Below are 19611 nucleotides of genomic sequence, written 5' to 3'. Positions count from 1 at the left end.
TACTGGGAGACAAATGAGATCAATAAACTTTGGTCAGAGTAATGGGTTAAATCACAAACTAACTACCTTTATTTACCGATTTTAATTGACCTTTTTATATTAATACATTGCAATAAACATGTAACTACATATGTTTAATTTCAAGCTGAGTTTCTTCCACACTTTGGGAATCACTAAAGCATAATGTAATCTGGATGAAAGAATATACAGGTGTTGGAAACATTTTTGGGTGATTCACCATTATGAATGAAATGGCAATGAATCACTCTAAAACTAACAGTAAAGGCTGATTTTAAAGGAAGATTTACCATCTACTGCGAGTTGAGCTGAGGTTAAAAGCAATGGTAAAAACTGGTCATTCTGTATAGTTTAGTTTTTTGTTTTTTTTAATCAGTCATAGATTACTGGTGTAAATACAGCTAGTTTTTAAATTATTTTATTAATTATGGGAATTTGTTAAACCTGTATGAAAAAGTAATCACCCCCTATTGTTAAATCATGAATTAAATGTAATTAACCCCATTTTTTTTATCAGAAATTTGAAATAAATTTCATTATCTAGACCAAGAGGTAAGTGAAGCAGGTAAAAGAAAGCCATTTCTAAGGCTTTGGGACTCTAGTGAGCCACGATAAGACCCATTACCTAAACAGAAAACCTGGAATTGTGGTGACCCTTCCCAGCAGTGGCCAGCCTACCAAAATACTCTTGAGTGCATTGATGAGGAGTTCCCCAGAAGTTCCCCTTTCCCCCAGAGCTGCTTTGAAATGCTTCTCAGACTCGCTGAGTGACCCAACCAAAGCCAAAACTGAAACCATTATAACGTCAGCAGCTTTGGTGGCACCTGCACTAAAACATGCACTAACATGCATTTAAATAGACACAATTACACTTTGAGTCACGTACAAACCTTAAAGTAATTTTATTTGTTGTTACATGAAATGACATGAAAACAGAACATTTTGGCAAAACTTGAGATTATGTTGTGACGGAGCCGGCGTGGTTTGAACTTGCACATAATACAAGAATTTAGAAACTTTCCATTGGGCATCATAGATCCAACAGATCCTTTTTAAATCTTCCAGTTCCTGTTAATCCAGTGTAATAATTTAAATGACGTTTTAATTTAAAACAAATAATGTTATGTAAATGTGTGGTTTAAATAATAAAAAAAAAGGATAACAAAGCTTGTCGACTGGTCCTGGAAACATTCGGACTTGGCATTAGGACTACAAACATGGCTGCTGCAAACAGTTTTGGTCATCGCTTGAAATCTGCTCCAGTCCTCCTCCACCATGATTCACCCCGTCATCCTCCTCCTCTTCTCCCTTTGTCTGCCTTTCGATGGTGCTGATGGACAGCACAGCCTGACAGCCCTCATCATTCCTTCTCTCCTCTCCCGCCTCCCCATGTGTTTCCACTTGCTGCCGGATACCATTTATGCCATTGCCCTCCGCTCCATCATCTCCCCCTGTCTCCGTCCTTTTTGCTTTTCTCGTAAACCCGTTTCTTCTCTGCTCATCCTCTCCGTCCTTCTCCTCAGCCTCCTCTACCTCGTCTCCCTCCGTTTCTCCCGTCCCCATTTCTGCTCCCAGCTCATTTCCTGCGGCAGGACATTTGTGATCTCTGTAATAGCTCTGCCTGGTGAAGCCCTTGTTGCAGGTGGAGCAACGGAAGCGGTAGTTATCAGTGTGGGACTGCTGATGCTCGAGCATGTGAGCCCTGCGGCTGAACGCCTTCTGACAGAACAGACACTTGTAGGGCTTGATACCTGGAAAAAAGTTCATGTGATGATGCATTAAAATATTCGTATATACATACTGTATCTGGAATACAGAAGATCCCTAACAGTGCTTCTTCATCTTTCTCCTCAAAAATATTCTTGCTGTTATCCACTCACCAGAGTGTGACAGGATGTGGGCCTTGAGTTTGTCTGGTCTGTTGAATTCTTTGGTGCAACCGACATGTGTCCTGATGAAAATGAGACAAACAAGAGTGAATAACTTTTAGAAAAGGAAAAACAAACAGAAGAGAACCGAGCTTTCCCACTTAAAGGTCTCACCTGAAAGGACACTTGTATTTCTTAAAGGGTTCATGAATGAGCATGTGTCGCTTCACTTTGTCTTTCCTGTTGAACGTCGCCTCACAGAGGGAACATTTATATGGCTTTTCACCTAGAAAATGGAATCAGCATTAAACTTACGCCTAAGCTGTATGCACAGCGAACAAAATCGGGTGTTCACATCTCATGAGATGCTAAAACCAGTCTAGAGTCACTGCACATCTGCAGACCACCTTACAACCCACCCCTCTCAGCACCTTCTTGTCATGCAGCCTGATTTAATCGTTACCTGTCTGTTGTCTGCTCTAGTCTGTCCTGTTATTCCAGTCCCATAGTCTTCCATTGTATGTATCTGTATATATTAGAGCTATTTTGTAACATTGTAATACATTGTATTAATAGTTGCTGTTCTTAGTCACTTGGAGCAACTGTGACCACCTAATTTCCTCTGACATTAATAAATACCTCCTTCATAATAACTGAACAGAAGGGAAACTGTGCATGTTTTACATATAGTCTGCGGTGCATGAGGTCATATAACATAGCCAAACAGATGAAAAGATAACCTGAGTGAATCCGTGTGTGCAGTTTGAGGTAGTGCTCCGTCTTAAAGGCCTTCTTGCAGATCTGACACTTGAACCTGCCGCCAACACCGTGAGTGGGGAGGTGGCGTCTGAAGTATCTTTCACATGGGAAGACCTGATGGTCGCAAAGGGCGTGAGTCAGAGATTGAACTGACATGGGAAACAAAACGCCTAAACCATTCAAGCCAAGTTTCATTAGGCACAGGGAATCTGAAGCCTACTTTAACATGTGCATACACAGTGAATAAAAGGTGAAACGTCGGGTGTGTCATAGTGTACCTTTTGACAGTGTGGGCAGGGAAAGCTGTGCGATGCAGTTAGCAGGTGTTGCTCTAACGCCTCTTGCGTAGAATATCGGCTTTGGCATTTCACACATCTGAAGGAAAAACGTAAATTGTCACTGTTAACAAATCCTATGAAGAAGCGCATTCAGTCTGACAACTGTAGAAATGACTAGTAGACATGCAGTTCAGAGTAAGACGTGATATATAATTTTTGCTACAGGCAAAAGTACAAGTGATTATTTACAGCAGCAGAACAGTGAACGTGAGACCTGCTCAAGACAAACTATGCAACAAAGGAATATGACATATCTGTTATGGGATTTATGCAAGCAGGCTCTCTCCACCTCTCCAAACTTCTTCTCTCTACTCCTTCTTCCACTCGAGGATAAGTGCTTGAGCTGACCTGTACACGGTGGCCTCCTTGCGTGTATTTTGCTGCGGGCAGAGGGAATGGGAGTACTGGTGGAGTCCCAGCTCAAAGAGCGAGGGGAACACCTTGCTGCACAGGTGGCAGCGGTAGGTCAGTTGCTCCTGGTGCGTCCGGATGTGTTCCAAAAACTGATCCAGAATCTGGAAGGTCTGGGAGCATGATTTTAACACGCACTTATAAACCTGCAGGAAAACAGTCACAAAGTCCGAGTGACTAACCCCGTGTGTGTCTGGACGTTTTCAGTCAATCCAACTCATCAGCACAGTTTTCTAATGTGTACCCATCATGTCTTTATGACTCACCTGCTCCCCCTTGTGTTGGGTCAGGTGGGACTTGAGCTGGAAGTAGGTCTTAAACCTGCTGGCGCAGAACTGGCACTGGTAGGAGCTGTCTATCACCACGATCTGTTTGGTCTGAGCCGGGCACTGCTGGTTCTGCCTGCTCTGCACATCCTCCGCTTGGCTGCCCTCTGGATCAGCCCGAACCTCGGCCACTCTCTCCTCCAGCTCCTCAGGTGCTTCTGCAGTCAAGCATTGAGTTAACAGTGAGGGCTGTGAGTGTCCACATGTGTCAAGAAACCATAACCATGAAAAGACAGTAGAGGCTGATTTATCAGTGACAGTCACTGTTACTGACAAAAACAGACTTCTTGAGGAACACCGCCACACCTCTACAGCTGAGGGACACAGCAGCAATCTGCCCGCCTGATTTAAATCTGGCTGCTGTCACATTCAACGTTATCTCCTTAGAATCACTGGACTGATTTCACTGATGCTGCTATTTCTGGCTCGCTCATTCACTCTGACTTGGTGTCAGGCAGTGTCAGCGTCAGACCTATCAGCTGTCATTTTGGCGAGGACTACAAAGGAGGCAAATGTGCTGAGTAGTACTGAGCTGACTGCTTTGCTCCAGGAGTTCAGAGCGTTTGCCTAGAAAGCTCCTACTTAGATGCCACAATATTAAACAGTAGAACTTTATCACAGGACCTGAGGTGGTAAAGTGTCTGTGCCTGGTCATGGTCCTGACCTGGAGCACCACATCTGGGCTTGGACCCTGTGAAAAACCGCAGTTTGGTCTCAACATGACAGTCAGGTTGGTTCAACACAGGAAGTCAGTGGTACAAAGGGTCAGAACAGGACTTCCTGTGAGACTGGAAACAGTCCAGAAGTGTGCGAGGATGCAATCTCGAAGAGAAGTTTGACCAAATTTAAATCAGGTACATTTTTTACTTTACTTTTAAAATTGTCTCGTGTTGTAACTGATCGTTACTTCTAACTTTACATAGCCCTTTTCTCCTGAGTTTCAATTGTTGATGTTCTGAATAACATTTTAAGCGAATTTTTTGAAATCCATTGATTAACTCGTGCTTATCTGGAAATCAGGTCGCAGTGGCAAAGTGTCCCAGATGTCTTTGTCGTCAGCAACATTTTCTAGTTCCTCTTGGGAGATCCTGAAGTATTCCCAGGTCAGACAGGGCATATACGGCAAGATTAACTAAACGTGACAAAATACCATGCAAGTACAATCTCCAAAAAGCGCTCATATGTGTGGTTAGTTTTACAGATGATTTACAAAAGCTGTGCTGCTTTCTAAACACAGGTGCAGTCAGTTCATTTTAATATCAAATGCAAAAACATGCTTTTGTTCTGCGTCAGATATATAAACAGTTAGCAAATGTTAGTAAATCAGAAAGGAACTCCCAAAAATACATAAAGGGAGAGTAAAACAAGCCCAGTTTTGTACTGACAATGTGTAAGTAAACTGGGCTTTAATCTCTTCAGTGGGTTCTGGATCTACACCGGGCTCTGCTTGCAGTTGGGTGTGCCCAGAAAACCTCCAAGAGGAGGCAACCAGAAGGCATCCTAATCAGACCCTCAACTAGCACCTTTCAACCTGAAGAAACAGCGTCTCTGCTCCCTCTGGCTGACCATGCTCCACAGCCTCTAATCCTGAGCCCAGCTACCCCACTTTAGTGAGGAGCCAGCAGTGAGTTACTACTAACAGGTAGCTCTCCCTCACACTGTGAGACAGTTTATCAGTTTAAAACATTTCCAGCTTTTAGTCCGTTTACAGTGATGACATCTCCTTCCTACTCATCATCAAATGAAGAATTCCTGAGCATTGACCCACTCTTATTTCACGACCGGCTTATGAGCGTTGGTGTTTATTTCTCTTACGCAATGACAGCAGCTTGTCCATTTCTAAGTTTGTTAGTAGAATCTTAGTCTGTTTTTTCCACTTGGACACTTTGATTGTTTCTTCCCAACATTCCCAGGACATTCAAATGCTGGAATTTCCAGAACACTGATATCCTTTTCACAGTGTGTTATTTAACAGACGGTACCTGCTTGCGTTGGCTCCTCTGTTTGTGTTTCCTGCATCCCGTCCTCATCCCGCTCACTTTCCTGCTGCTGTTCCCCGCCTTCTTCTTCCTCACTGGGGGGCACTGGCACCACCTTTACTGTGATTGGTAGTCTAGACACAGTGCTGGCCACGCTCATAGGCCACACCTGTAAGATAAAGACAGCTGTTGTTAGTGTGTTGATTAAAATTTAAATACATCATGCAGATCTATATCACAGCACCTTGTGTGTCTGCATGTGTTTCTTCACATTGGACTTCTGCGCGAAGGCTCGGCCACAGACGATGCACTGAAACGGTTTCTCTCCCGTGTGGCTGCAAGAGGGAAATTGTTTTAATGAATCCTTTATGTCAGCTTTGAAGTTGGTCGAGTCTACATCCTGGAAAGCAACTCACCTCCTAATGTGCTGCTGGAGATCAAAGTTTTTCGAGAAGACTTTGTCACAGAAGTTACATTTGAGCTTCGGACCTTTTCCCTTGAGCTGCTCTGCTGAGGAGTCCAATTCAGACAATTAATACAGTTTATATAAACAGTTAATACAGTTTATATAAAGATCCATCATGTTGTCCTCTACAGTTCCATTAGGTAAAAACTGTAAAACTTTTCCACACGTACCTGCGACTCCATCTGAGCTTTTTTTACAGTTCCTCGGTCGCTTGGGAACGATAACCTTTTCAAAGTCACCCAGCTCCGCCATGCTGGCAGTGATGCTGCAGGTCTTGGTTTTGGTGCCCTGCTTCCCGGGGCTGTACACGGGAGGGGTTGTGAACGAATGACTCTCCACACCCTGACTGGGCACCTGAGGAAGACACGCATGGTCACAGAAACTGGAAACGTATCATTTTAACCACTGCGACGGCAACCAAACAGCAAGCCTCACTCACTTGCACAGGATGGAAAGGCTGCAAACCCAGTGTGTGGATCTCAGCTCCACCCCCGCCACCCCCTCCACCTCCGACCATGTGGGGCAGAGTGCTGTACACCTGCACCACTGAGTTGCTGTGGCTCGCCGGGACCTGGGAAGTGAGTGTCTGCTGGGTGGGCTGTGCAGGTGGCAAGGGATGGGAGGGCGGCTGCTGCTGTTGTTGTTGTTGCTGCTGCTGCTGCGGGGGCTGCTGCTGCGGTTGATGAAGGTGATGGAGGTGGTGGTGGTGATGGTGCTGTAAGTAGGACACACCGGCTGTGTGCATGCTCAGGTTACTCTGTCATAAAGGAAGCGGACAGATTTGGTGACAGGATGTAATAAATTCAAATGCTGGGCGTGAAGGAGAGAAGGAAGCAAACAGTACCTGTATGGGAGTCTGCATTGGGGCCATGGGCTGGTCGATGGAGGTGAAGGCTGAGATGGCAGACATGAGGATGTCATCGCTGACGAGCACGTTGCCTTGGACCAGAGTGTGCGTCAAAGGGGAGGGAGGGACTGTGATGTAGGTGGACACCTGTGTGAGTGCCAAGTTAAACAGTCACATCAGCTGCTTTTTGAATCATTATAACAAAATCTTTTTTCCTTTACAGTCCTGGCCTCTTATATAACGTATTTATAAAATACTTTTACCATCAGGTCAGCTTTACCTCAGACCATTACCTCTTTCCCACTTCTCTTTACATTTCTTATCAGTTTTATTACCGCTTTAAGCTCTGCACTCTGCACAACTAACTTATTAAACCGAGCAAGTTATTTATCACCCTCACAGATAAATTGCCCTTTTGCTTTCCTCACCTGTCTGTTGGCAGGAGTCTGCGGTACCGAACTAATAGACGGGACAGGCGTGTAGGCATTGGTGGAGGCCAAGGACACTGTGGACAGAGAAGGGGTGCTAGACTGGCACTGCTCCCTCTTGTGCGTCATGAAAGCAGGCAAAGAGTTGAACTGTTTTTTACACTTCCCACACAGGAACACGTCTTCGTCGTCTGTATAAAGGTTTTAGGCAGCAAGAAACAGCAGACGGGGAAAAAAAAGACACACATGAGTCAATTTTGAGGATGTTAATGCACTTTTGGACATTTAATGGGTGGTGATATTCATCCTTTAATGTTTTTGCAGTGATGCACTTGGCTTTAATAGCTATTTTAGAGGAAAAGTATTTTTCGAAGACTGCACACGATGACATCATTTCACAACAAAAAGTGTGCACCACCAGATAAATGAAACTAGCAGTCGAGTCTGTCACGAGGACCTTATTTTGGTTTGATGAACCAGTTAATAGCTAACTAACTAATAACACAACCGTAATAACGTGTCAAATTCTTGCCTCTAGATTCTTCTTTTTGTGTAAGGTTTTTGTTATGTGACACAAATATGAGCTGCAATAACATCAGGATGAAAAACGTGCTTATAAACTACTTACATTGTTTTAACTGACATTTACTTAATAAGCTGATCTGACGACAAGACTTTTCAAGAACCTTGGTCTCTGCGATGATTAATCAAATTAAACTGAATCCAACCACCAGGGTCACTGACCGCCACCCAATCCACAAGGCACCGAACCCCTGTGGTACCTTTTGTTTGTGGTGGGCTCATTGTTGCTCATTCTGGCTATGCCTGGACAGGCCCCGTGGATAAGGCCTGACCACCAGGCGCTCTGCCTCAAGCCACATGTCTGACTCCATGGTTGGGCCTTGGTAACCCTCTCCTAGGCAGGGTAAACTGTTCTCTATTTTTAGTTCTTGGTATTGGGGTTTTCTGAATTGCTCTTTGTCTGATCCTCTTCCACACTGAAAGGAGCCAGTTGAGGTGATTCTGGCAAAAATACCTGCTACCTGAGGGATTTTTCCGACACATCCTCCCTTTAGAATGCACTGGGCAAAATCCAGGACAGAATGAAGAGAAATATCTCAGCTGGCTTGGGAATGTCTTGGTGTCCTCCTGGATTAGCTAGAAGAGATGGGCGGGCATTTCTCCTTCTGCCCAACAACCCAGACCCAGATAGGCGTCAGAAAATGGAGGGATGGATGACATGTCTCTTGACATAAAAGAATAACAGGACAATGACACAGCCTGTCCCACAGCTGTGCATGCTATTACATACCCATAGACTGGATTGTTGGCGTCCCAGAGACGTTTTGGTTGTTTGGGTCAGGAACACCTCCTTGGCTGTCTAGCAGTGACTGGACTGCCAGCACTGTCTGATTGTCCATGCCTGAAGAGTAAGAAGAAGAATTCACCTGCTGCAAAGATCCATTTTAGTCTGACGCATGACTTACTGAAATGTCTAAACATGAATTAGTAGTTTTATCTTATTAAAAGAAAAATCAACTGTGATCAGAAGCAATATTAGTGTGGAAGACTAACAGCTTTCGATAAGGATATCTCTACATCCACTTCAAATCTGCGTACAGTAATCTCCTGATACTGTACTCACTTACAATAACAATAACAGTAATAATCCATTTACAACAAACAGGCTGTTAGTCCAGTAATATTACAAAGTCTTGTCATTAAGAGGGCCTGAAGGAAAGAAAATCACCCTGAAATGTAAATACATTTACCATCTGACTGCAATACGATGACTACGATTAATAATAAGCTGTCCGTTAGGTCGAAAAAGTGTTTAATCACTTTGTTTGTTTACATTCATACAGAGTCCTTCCTAAGTGCTGTTTTCCTGATTGAAACAAAACCAGAGGCTTGTACGTGGATTTACGTTATTTTTCTGCGTTTCCGAATGGGCCTACATCAGTGAAATGTCTAAAGTAGGAGCAAACGTTTTGGGTAACTGTAATTACGCTGCCAATAAATAAATACTCATACCTTCCAGCACCTCAAATATTGCCTGCGCCATCTTGTAGCACTCCTACTGCGTGGTAGGCGCTCGACTACCTATGGCTGCCTCTTGAGGTAACTGCTCAACTAAGGAAAATCGCTTTCATCCAGACATGTTATTAATGTTATTATTATTGTTGTTGTTGTTATTATTATTATTATTAGTGTTAGTATTAGTATTATTATTATTTGTGAGAAACTCTTCTCGAACGCGAGACCGGCAAGAAGAACTGCGGTTAATAGTTTTTGTTTTTACTCCGACAACAACAAAAATGTAAATTTATATTAATTACAAACAACTTGCTTGACATCAGCCTGATAAACTAAATATATTTGCTTCAACTAAAATAAAATGCTTTATTTTCCAAGTTCCGCGAACGCGCTTCTCATCGATTTATCTGCGTTCGTAACGTGACAGACACCCGCTTCTGCCAATCAGAACTCCTCGGCCCCGCCCCGCGAAAAGCGCACAGCTCGGACCAATCCCAACCGACTGCTTGGCGCACGTGTTGGTTTCGCGGCAAAAAAGATTTCGCGCGAAAACCGTCAGGGGCTTGTTTAGATGTAGATCAGCTGAGACAAAAACAACAATAAAGGACGATAACGGGGTAATGACGGCGTTTTAACGGGTCGATTGCGGCCGGGGTGAGCAGGCGAGGTCCACCGATTGTTATGTTAAACCGTGCGCTTGTTTTTCGCCGCTTTATGTGCTTATATTTCCAATTTTGTCGGACTGCTTCCTGCGTGCCCCAACAAAACAAGGGGATTGAACAACTGCCGCTAATAAGTTAGCTAACATGCTAATCTGCCCTATATATTCATATTCGACCACATCTATGTACTATCCGCTGGACTGATGCTGGCTTTTATAGATATAGTCTCAAAGATGATTTTAAGTTCCCGTGATGCTTTTTTGCTGCGTGGATATTTTGTTCTGATCGCTCACTTCTGTAAGCTGCTGTAAAGTTTTAATAGCCTCTTAACTTCGCTCGGTGTTTAATACAAGGAGAAGTAATATTGTTCTACCGGCGTGACCTGCTAGTTTGGCGGCTGCTCGAGTTTGTTTTGTGACCCTGTTCGAGTCTTTGTCATTTGGTTGGAAGCTAGCTCGTTAGCCGGGGTGGTAGCTGTTCAGGGGCAGTGTGGCCAGGCCTCGGCTCTACTGTACTGACAGGAGAGATGAAAACAAAAGGTTAGCTTGCTCCCTTTGCTAGCTTGCCTGAGTGGATTTCTCCCACGGCCAGTTTCGGACTGGTTCTCTGATAACTTATTCGCGGCGGAGCTTTTATAATATGCATTTAGCAATATTTCATGTGCCAAATTTCCTGTTTGGCAGCACACCCTGGCTTGCTGTTTCAGCCTCAGCCTGAGTTTTAGGACGTGGCTTTACATTGCTGTGGTGTAATCAAAATGTTTAACAAAATAAAACAGTTTATGAAATGTTCCACCTGCTAATGAACTCATTCGAGACAGTTTTCACGAGAATTCACCCTTGTTGCCTTTATTCACAAAAAAATGGCAGATGTGAGTCGGTGCTGATACTGTCATAACAGCACCTTAGTTTATAACTACCACAACCACCGCCACCCAAGTCCAGTGAAGAGGGGCTCCTGGTGACACACTGCAATGTCAGAGACTCTGATAACAGGGCAGACATCGGAGGATCTGTTAGCAGACTTTGAGACTTTGCTGAACTCTGGGAGTATCAACTTGGACGAGGACCACCAGATAGTTATTATCACCAGCCCCAGCAATGAAGGACTCCACCCAGCCCCTGCCCCGACGAGCACGGGGGAGATCCTGCTGTTCGCCACTCCGCAGGGCCCAGCTGACGTGGGGATCCAGGACAAGAGGAGACCGCCTCTGGGAAGGCCACCGGTGAGGAAGGGAGGTGTGGGAGGAAAGGGGAGAGAGAAAGTGAAAGAACAATAAGGGAAGTGGTTAAACTGAGGAGTTGTTCGTTTACATACTGCACGTAGCAGAGCTGCTGTAAGTTACCCACCTGTTGCTGGTATCAGTTTCACATTTCTCTGCTCGTAAACAGTGCGTGTCTGTGTCAGCAGTTAGTCTGTTACTGTCTTACATCTGTTTCTTACTACAGACATGTGTGTTCCTTCAGGTAAAAAGGAAGTTGGACCTGGACAGTGACCATCAGTATGTCAGCACCACTCGACCTTCCACAGGCCAGGCACCGCTTTCCACTCCTGCTCCTCCCAGAGGTACAGCTGACAGCCCACACATCCTTGCTCACCTTTGCTCTCAGTCATTGTCATAAAAGCAGCTGTTCTTTTATCAGCACGGCCTGTCATCCTGTCTCCTCCAGGCTGGCTGTAGTGAGAGAAACTTACAAATATCTGTCTATTCAAATAATGGAGAGACTGTTTTTTTGAGAATGGAGCAAGAGAAGAGGCGTTGCGATTTATCAGTTCATTTGATCCCTTTCATTTGCAGTATTTGGGCTCACTGCATGCACCAAAAGGATCAAATGATGGACTTGAAATGGAAAAGCTACACGTGACACACACATTATATTAATTGGTATAATGTAGAAATATGAGTCTATCCCTCATGAAAGATAGACTTCTGAATTGTTAGAAATGCAGTCCATGTGGATTTCCACTGGGATCTGTTTGGAAGGAGATTGATGCAAAGCAACTTTTCAGTATCAGTCATTGACGATATGCACAGCTGGATAGCAGAGAGGAGCGAGGGGGGAATTCTTTATTTTTATATATCAAAAGCACAGTGGTTAGCACTGTTGCCTCACAGCAAATGGGTCCTGAGTTCAGTTCCACCATCAGGCCAGGGTCCTTCTCTGTGGAGTTTGTGTTTGCGTTTGTGTTCTCTCCAGGTACTCTGGCTTCCTCCCACTGTCTGAAGACATTGTAGTCAGTGTGGGTTAGGTTAATTGTAACCCTAAATTGCCCATTGGTGTGACTGAGTGTGTTGTTGTCTGTCTATGTGTTAGCCCTCTGACAGACTGGCAACCTGTCCAGGGTGTACTCTGCCTCTCGCCCTAAGGCAGCTAGAATAAGCAGTAGCAGAAGAGAATGGTTAAGTTCTTTTGATGCTGACTGATAATCTTCATTTGAACCTTTTGCCCACCGCAAACCGTTGCCTCAGCTTACGCTCTAGACCAGTAATATGTGCATTTCTTTTCATTCTTGTATGTATTCTCTTTCTGCCCAGTTCCTCGGACCACAGCAGAGAAGTCTCGGTATGACACTTCTTTGAACCTGACCACCAAGCGCTTTCTGGACCTGTTGTCCCAGTCGGCCGACGGCGTGGTGGATCTGAACTGGGCGTCTCAGGTGCTCGATGTTCAGAAGAGACGCATCTACGACATAACCAATGTCCTGGAGGGGATCCAGCTCATCTCCAAGAAGTCAAAGAACAACATCCAGTGGCTGTAAGTGTTCAAAGACGCCTAAAACAGCAAATGAAAGAAATCTGGGAACGGGAGCAAGAACTGTGGCAGAATAAATTTGAGTGCTTGGTGTGTGTGTGTGTGTGTCTGGTGACCCTAAGCAGTCAGTTTTTCTCTCGACTACCCCTGCAGCGGTAATCGCATTGATGCGGCTCTGGTTTCCCGCCATAAGGAGCTGCAGAGGGAGGTGTGTGACCTCACAGATGCTGAGGAGCAGCTGGATGAGCTCATTTCCAAATGCAATCTGCAGCTCAGATTGCTCACAGAGGACCCACAGAACAAAAAATATCCTTTTTGTTTTGAGTATCAGGTTGTCTGAAGTGGTTACAGAGCTCGGAGTGTTGCCGTGTGCAGTCTCGTCACGTGTGCACAGCTCTGTGATCTCTAAGTGATGAGCTGCGATCTGTTAAACGGAAAGCGGCTCTGGCAGCAGCAGTGGAGCCGAGCTGGACACGTGATGCTCGTGACTTGTGCGTCACTCAGAAAGAGATGTCAAAAAACAGATGGCCTAAACATTTACATTAATGAATATATGAAATTATTCCTTAATCGCTGAGTTCATCACGTTGGGGTATGTGCGCTGTCAGGACTTGAGGCAGTCGTTCGATTCCCCCGACCAGCTGGTTATGGTGATCAGAGCTCCACCAGAGACCCAGATGCAAGTTTCAGAGCCCTCTGAGGTAAAAGCTTTGAAAACATTTTGCCCAGGTCACTGGACTCACTGTTGTTGGAGTTTCTGCTAATCTGCACATCTGCATGCACATCCCAGGGTTACCAGGTGTCGCTGAAGAGCACGCGAGGTCCGATCGACGTCTTCCTCTGTCCAGAAGACAGCTCTGGCGTCTGCAGCCCTGTGACAGGAGGCAGTCCCTCTAAACCCATTGCCGACCCTTCCCTTGTTCAACCTCCCACACAACCCACCGACCAATCACAACCCAGAACCTGCTCAACAGCCCTGGAAGTGGGTTTATCATCTCCAGCATCCACATCATCCACTGTAACAGCAGTGTCGCAACAGGACCCCTCATCACTGGTGTTAGGTGGCGACACAGGTGAGTGTTGTAAATAAACTACATTTATGTATTAATTTGTATAATTATTAATACATTTTAAGGCCACTTCTGCGTAACACAGTCTGTTTCCAACATTTATATTTTAGCCAGTGCAGACAAAACATGAGGGGAATGTTTGCCTCACCTTTCTTGGACTGATATATTTCCTGGAAGTTTTTGAAGCAAACATTTGCTTCACAGGTAACCGAAGAAGGAGAACAGCAAATAGGTGGAATTAATAACATATCAAACTTGGCAGGAAGTCCCACAATTTTGCTTAAATTTCACCAAGGACATATAGATGGCGGCACACTCCACGTCTCATAAAGTGCCGCTGCACTAAAACTAGTTTATCAGAATGTATCTAGAAACATACAGGAACACATTAACATAAACACAATGTCAACAGTGAACATGTAACATTGACATGATGTCACAGTTTGTTCTGAGCTATTATACAGAACTTGTGAGGCTTTGAGTTTTATAATAATAGGGTTCCCAAAAGCTATATAGATGATGATAATCCTTCCCATAGTATTGTCCATATTGATGTAGGATTTAACACAGCAAAGCATAACTACATCCTGTAATCATTATTGTAAAATTAACACATTTTAGTGCTAAAACCCCAAAAAGGTCAATGAAGCTTAGATTTCTGCTATTTCTGTTACAGATTTGACAAAGTAAGAATAAATTAAAACTACTACCAATTATCCCAATATATACATTTAGTCTGGCTCAGTTCAGAAACTTTGTAACACTTTTTTTTTTTAATAAAGTAGACGCTTAGTCTTGTAATATGAGACTTTCGACATTTTGTTGTTGTGTCGGTCGGAGCGAGTTGTGTATTTACTAGAAATGGCATTTGCAACATGTCTGTGAAGGTTCTCAGTCATCCAGGTCATTGTAGTCAAAGGAGCTTGCAAATAAAAGCGTCTGGACTTCTTTAAGTTGCTTGAAGACGTTTCACCTCTCATCCGAGAAGCTTCTTCAGTTCTAAGGTCAAATGGTAAGGGAGTCCCAGATTTAAACCTAGTGGGAGTATCCCCCCCAAAGAGGGACAAAAGGACCCCCTGATGATCCTCTAATCGCCTGAGCCAAGGTGTGAAACTGGGTGTGGGTCCCAATCAGCCAGAGTTTCGGGTGAGTTCATTGTGAAACCTGGCCCCACCTTATCATGCGAATTCCTGAGGTCAGATGGCCCAGGATGTGAGTGGGCGTTAAGGCGTCTGGGGAGGGAACTCAAAACTGGATTATAGATGGCAGACAGTTGGTGTCGTAAACCACCGCCTCTGTTCAAAGATGGTCGCTCACAGTGGACATAGATGGCTTCTTTCACTCCTCTTTCAAACCATCTGTCCTCTCTGTCCAAAATGTGAACATTGGCATCCTCGAAAGAGTGACCTTGGTGACTCTTTCGAGACACTGTTTTCACTGCTGACACTTTGTGTCATCAAACAGGTGGCTTTAATTGTATTAATCAGTACTTGTAGAATGCAGTCATCCCCTTCCTGCTGTGCCACGTCAAAATGTCTACAGTGGAAAAAGCTTTGCTTGACGCACTGCTGCTGAAGTGTTCCTGACTCCCATAGATAAAATATTATGCACACTGGTACCTAATGCAAAACTAAGAATAAATTGTTTTATTTATGGTCTTTAGCTTGGTTTTGATCATGGTAATGGACTTACTGTGCTTATTTCCAGCTCCATATTTTTTATTCTTGAGCTTTTCATGATTCATTTTGAAATAATTTTCACTGATCTTATACTGTAAGTTGGTGCAGCTCTTTAATCCTCTCTTTAATCTCTTACTGTTTCTTACATTTCTCTTTCTGCGACAGAATCCATCCTGGGAGGCGACCCATTCTCCAACCTTGGAGACCTACCTGATTTTGATCTCTCACCGCTCTCTTCTACGGACTTCCTGAACGGAGAGGGCCTTCCTCTCCCATTGGACGGTTTCATCAACTTGTCCCCCCCTCACAGTCACGACTACCACTATGGACTAGAGGACCATGAAGGCATCAGTGAACTGTTTGACTGTGACTTTGGTGACCTGTCACAAGTTTTGGGGGACGATTAGAAGTTAAAAAGCAAAAGAAGAGGAGCGTGTGGGCAAATGATTATAAATTCAGGCCTTCTCCTCAGTGATCTGGAGCTCCTTTAAAACAAAAAAAGAAGAAAAAAAAGAATGGGAATCAATATTTTATGGACACATCATTATCAAAAATGTAGTGTTTTCATTGTGGGAGTTTGGAGAAATGTTTTGTGTATTGTTTTAATTGTGTTCCCCGAAATACCACCCTAACTAAAATCTCAAATAATTCCCCCTAAATTGTACAGCATATCATTAGCACTTCTCTTTGGCCATTCAAAAGTTTTAGACCAAGAGTTTAGCTTTAGAATAGCTATTTAAATTATTTATATGAATGTTATTTTCATATTTTGTACCTTGTGAGGTTTTTGTGTTTGATGTTTTTTCCCAAGCGGATTGTGCAGGTGTTTTGTGTGTGTGTGTGTGTGTGTGTGTTTGCGTGTGTGGCGTTGGGACTCTTAGGGCTGGTTTCTTAAACACTGACATGTTATACCTCTTCAGGTTTGTTCCTCAGATGGCTCGGACTAAACGAGAAACTTCCGCACGCGTCCAGCACGTTTAGCCCAAAGCTGCTTCAGTGAGGCCAGCTGGGCTTTACAGAAGCGTTTTGGCGTTGCGGTGTAGTTTAATATTTTTCTTTCACACCCCCAGAGATCATTAAAAACCCAAATCTAAAAGGCTTTTCCCTTTTAATAATGTGGTTTAAAATACTGGAGTCGTGATAGAACTGGATCCTGTAACATGGCTTCATTGTGAGCTCCAAATTAGATTTGCACAGACCCAAACTCTACCACAGTCAGTGGATTTGGATACAGTGTTGCTGTTGTTAACACAAAGTAAAACTGGGGAAAAAACTGTGGGAAACTGGAACTTAATAAATGGTAAAAGATTTACCACGACACTTTAAATTTCTTTTTTTTGTAAAGAAAACATCTGCACAGTAGTCAAGCGCTTTAAAGTATGAAAATGGCAAAGATAGAAACTCCACTGCATGACAAAAAAAATGGCCGCTTTGAAGGATCAATGTGAACTTAGCCTGAAAACTTAAGGTATGTTTTGTCAGTGTGCAGGAAACCAGGTGGGTAAAAACTAATACTGATTTGTTCTCTATTAGTTAGCTAAGCGTTTAGCCATAGTCTCAGGTGTTCGGAGCAGAGCAAAGTCTTAAATCAACTGTTTTGATGCAAAGGTGTGTGGGCGTTACGTAGGTTAATGGTAGATTTTTAAAGGTGTGTGTTTTAAAAAATTGTCGTTTAAATATTTTAGCTGTAGGTAGGTTCAAGTGAGTTCACCGGATGTCTGCAGATGGAAGTTCCTGAAACAACCCGACTGTTCTTGTCGTGTAGGTGGGGAGGAACTTCCAGCAGGTCCCGAACCCCGGACCTCCCAAACTAGTCATTGTTTTCTGGACGCACTCAGTGTGGTTTGTTTGTCGTCCTGGGTGAATCAAAAGACAGCTGGAGCTTTACTTTTACCAATCCAATCAGTGTAAAGCAGTGACGACTCCAGGAAGGATTCTTGAGAGTTCAGAGCAGGCGCATCCTGTTATTGTTCAGTACATGCACATCGAGTCAGTTCAGAAAGTTGTTTGTGATGTTCATGCCTTAAATCCATACCCAGTCAGGTCAACAGGGTGGTACATCTTATCTTAGGTGCGAGTGATCGATTCTGTGTGTCTTCTGCAACGGACACACCGGCTTCACTGCACGTACTACTTTGTTTTATTTTTTTCATTTTTTGTTGTGTTGTTAAGGAAACCATATTGATTTTCAGAAGTATGTGGCAATAACAGACATTTTCACATCATGTACTCAAGAGTATGAGATGATCATTGTAGTTAGAAATGTCTGTCGTATTTTCTCGTCCTAAGTTATGTAAGCTAACATTTTTTCCCCCTCCCTATCATTCTTTAAATATTGGGTTTTGTGTGTGCAGGTGCATGCGTGTGGAAAATGCACATTTTGTTTTTATTTTTTGGAATTTAATATTTATTTAAAAAGGGTACAAAAATCTTTTTGATCTATTCTGTCAGGAAGGGACTTTTATTTTGTAAATCCACGCAAATCATTAATTTCTAAATGTGCTATTTGTCAATTAGCTTCTTATTCGTAGCACATTTTTAGATTTTTGCCGTGTTTTCTACTCAGTGCATTTTCCTGCCTTAAGCTGTTGTCCATGTGCAACCTTTGAATTGGCGTGTGATGCCAAAATTTGAAAAAGAGAAGTCTTTTTTTGTTTTGTTGTTGATTGATTTATCTGTAACTTATTTACAGTTCAGATTTAAGTTTTTGTCATGTTGCAGGCAACATTGCTGTTCTAAGGTTGTACATGAAGTATTTTGTAGCCTTTGGGTGCCTCAGTCTCATCCAAATGTTTTAAAATGTTGTAACTGCTGTCTTGTTTCCGTATATCTTCAAAATACCATCTGAGAGGTTTTCAACTGTTGTTACAAGCAACTAGACTCCTTTTATAACAGATGATGTAACACGTTTCGTCTCCGTGTTGGACTTCAGCTGCCATCTATTGTGTTCGCCGCCCTGCTTCACAGGACAAATGCAGCAAGTGCCTTGCTGAGGTAAAGCAGTAAGTTCCTAAAAATATTCAGATCAGGAAATCTTAATGTGTGACGTCCTGATTTTCCGCTAGTTGTATGTAGAATCTGTTTGATTTTTGTTTGAAAAACTTTGCACCTTCAGTTTAAACTCAAGTCTTTTGCAATTGTAAGATTCAAAGCACGCTTAAGGACACAAGTGGGATTTTTCTGAAACAATGGGCTATATTGAACTCATCATGAAATGACATTTGATCCTAGATTTATAACACTATAAAATGCACATTTTGAAAGGCAGATTTCTTTCTGTTGAAGTCACCTTAGAGTACAAAATAAAATCCAGATCTACTGACAAATCTTTAAAAAAAAATGATGTGGCTTACCAGAACAGAAGTGAACGGAGTGCAGCCCTGACTAAGTTGCTGTTCTCAGTGCTGGCTTATCGAGAAACTTAACAATCTTCTTGTTTTGTTTTTTTTCTTCTTCCTTCATTCTGGTTAAAGTTTGTACTTGTGATTTACTTTTGGATCCCAATATGCCCTTTTGTATCGAAATGTCTTTTGACAAAATAAAAATAACTATTTTCATTTGAATCATTTGTGTCGCAAATTGTTTTTGTGTGATGTAAAGAAAATACGAGGTGTAGCTATTACCTAAGACTAATGATGCTTTCTTTTTACATTAGGTAAGTCTTGTTATTACGTAGTTAAACCTTCACTAGTATTCTATTGAACCATGTTTGTTTACTTCAGAAGGCTGATTGTAATTTAGTACTATCAAAAACATTTCCCCCACAAAGGTTAGCAGTGGAAGTCGCACAGGAGCCACATAAAATCTGTGCTATACATTTCTGAGCTAAAAAAAAAAATTAGAGGTGGGTGGATCGATCCAAATATCATAGTATCGATACCAACACTAGCATTGGTATCGGACTGATACTTTGTCGGTACTGATATTGGCAATACTGGCCCTGTATTTAGCTGCTATTGGATCGATACCA

The 19611-nt window shown here is 43.1% G+C and overlaps 2 protein-coding genes across 3 annotated transcripts; one reads left to right on the top strand and one right to left on the bottom strand.

The window, feature by feature from the left end:
* Positions 1-896: 896 nt before the first annotated feature.
* Positions 897-9716, bottom strand: znf341 (zinc finger protein 341). 2 transcript variants are annotated; one of them, XM_040013628.1, is made up of 16 exons: positions 9475-9716; positions 8753-8863; positions 7441-7631; positions 7010-7159; positions 6605-6922; positions 6336-6519; positions 6116-6209; positions 5944-6034; positions 5703-5868; positions 3661-3878; positions 3332-3540; positions 2924-3020; positions 2627-2759; positions 2061-2172; positions 1899-1969; positions 897-1769 (listed from the first exon to the last, which is right to left on the bottom strand). In XM_040013628.1, exons 1-16 carry the CDS (start codon positions 9503-9505, stop codon positions 1228-1230), a joined length of 2718 nt encoding a protein of 905 aa, XP_039869562.1. In that variant the 5' UTR covers positions 9506-9716; the 3' UTR covers positions 897-1227. The 2 variants fall into 2 exon arrangements, with proteins under 2 accessions (XP_039869562.1, XP_039869563.1); XM_040013629.1 differs by having other exon boundaries at positions 6116-6206.
* A 211-nt stretch (positions 9717-9927) lies between these two features.
* On the top strand, positions 9928-18981 carry e2f1 (E2F transcription factor 1). Its single transcript, XM_040013634.1, has 7 exons — positions 9928-11364; positions 11606-11705; positions 12676-12895; positions 13046-13198; positions 13479-13593; positions 13683-13965; positions 15807-18981. The coding sequence occupies exons 1-7, from the start codon at positions 11113-11115 to the stop codon at positions 16046-16048; spliced, it is 1365 nt and encodes a 454-aa protein (XP_039869568.1). The 5' UTR covers positions 9928-11112; the 3' UTR covers positions 16049-18981.
* The last annotated feature ends 630 nt before the right edge of the window (positions 18982-19611 follow it).

Source organism: Simochromis diagramma, unplaced genomic scaffold, assembly GCF_900408965.1.
Source record: "Simochromis diagramma unplaced genomic scaffold, fSimDia1.1 OVJJ01000705.1, whole genome shotgun sequence".
Taxonomy (NCBI): domain Eukaryota; kingdom Metazoa; phylum Chordata; class Actinopteri; order Cichliformes; family Cichlidae; genus Simochromis; species Simochromis diagramma.
The sequence above is the reverse complement of the archived record's forward strand: the minus strand, read 5'-3'. Positions and strand labels throughout refer to the sequence as shown.

What these genes read in the sequence shown, in the direction of transcription:
- znf341 (XM_040013628.1), bottom strand. Translation starts at nt 9,505, where the DNA reads ATGGCGCAGGCAATATTTGAGGTGCTGGAAG. An exon ending in GCCAACAATCCAGTCTATGG is followed by an intron (nt 7,632 to 8,752) that starts GTATGTAATAGC and finishes ACCTTTATACAG; the next exon opens with ACGACGAAGACGTGTTCCTG. An exon ending in CTCCAGCAGCACATTAGGAG is followed by an intron (nt 6,035 to 6,115) that starts GTGAGTTGCTTT and finishes TCCCTCTTGCAG; the next exon opens with CCACACGGGAGAGAAACCGT.
- e2f1 (XM_040013634.1), top strand. Translation starts at nt 11,113, where the DNA reads ATGTCAGAGACTCTGATAACAGGGCAGACATCGGAGGATCTGTTAGCA. An exon ending in CGCCTCTGGGAAGGCCACCG is followed by an intron (nt 11,365 to 11,605) that starts GTGAGGAAGGGA and finishes GTGTTCCTTCAG; the next exon opens with GTAAAAAGGAAGTTGGACCT. An exon ending in AAGAACAACATCCAGTGGCT is followed by an intron (nt 12,896 to 13,045) that starts GTAAGTGTTCAA and finishes CTACCCCTGCAG; the next exon opens with CGGTAATCGCATTGATGCGG.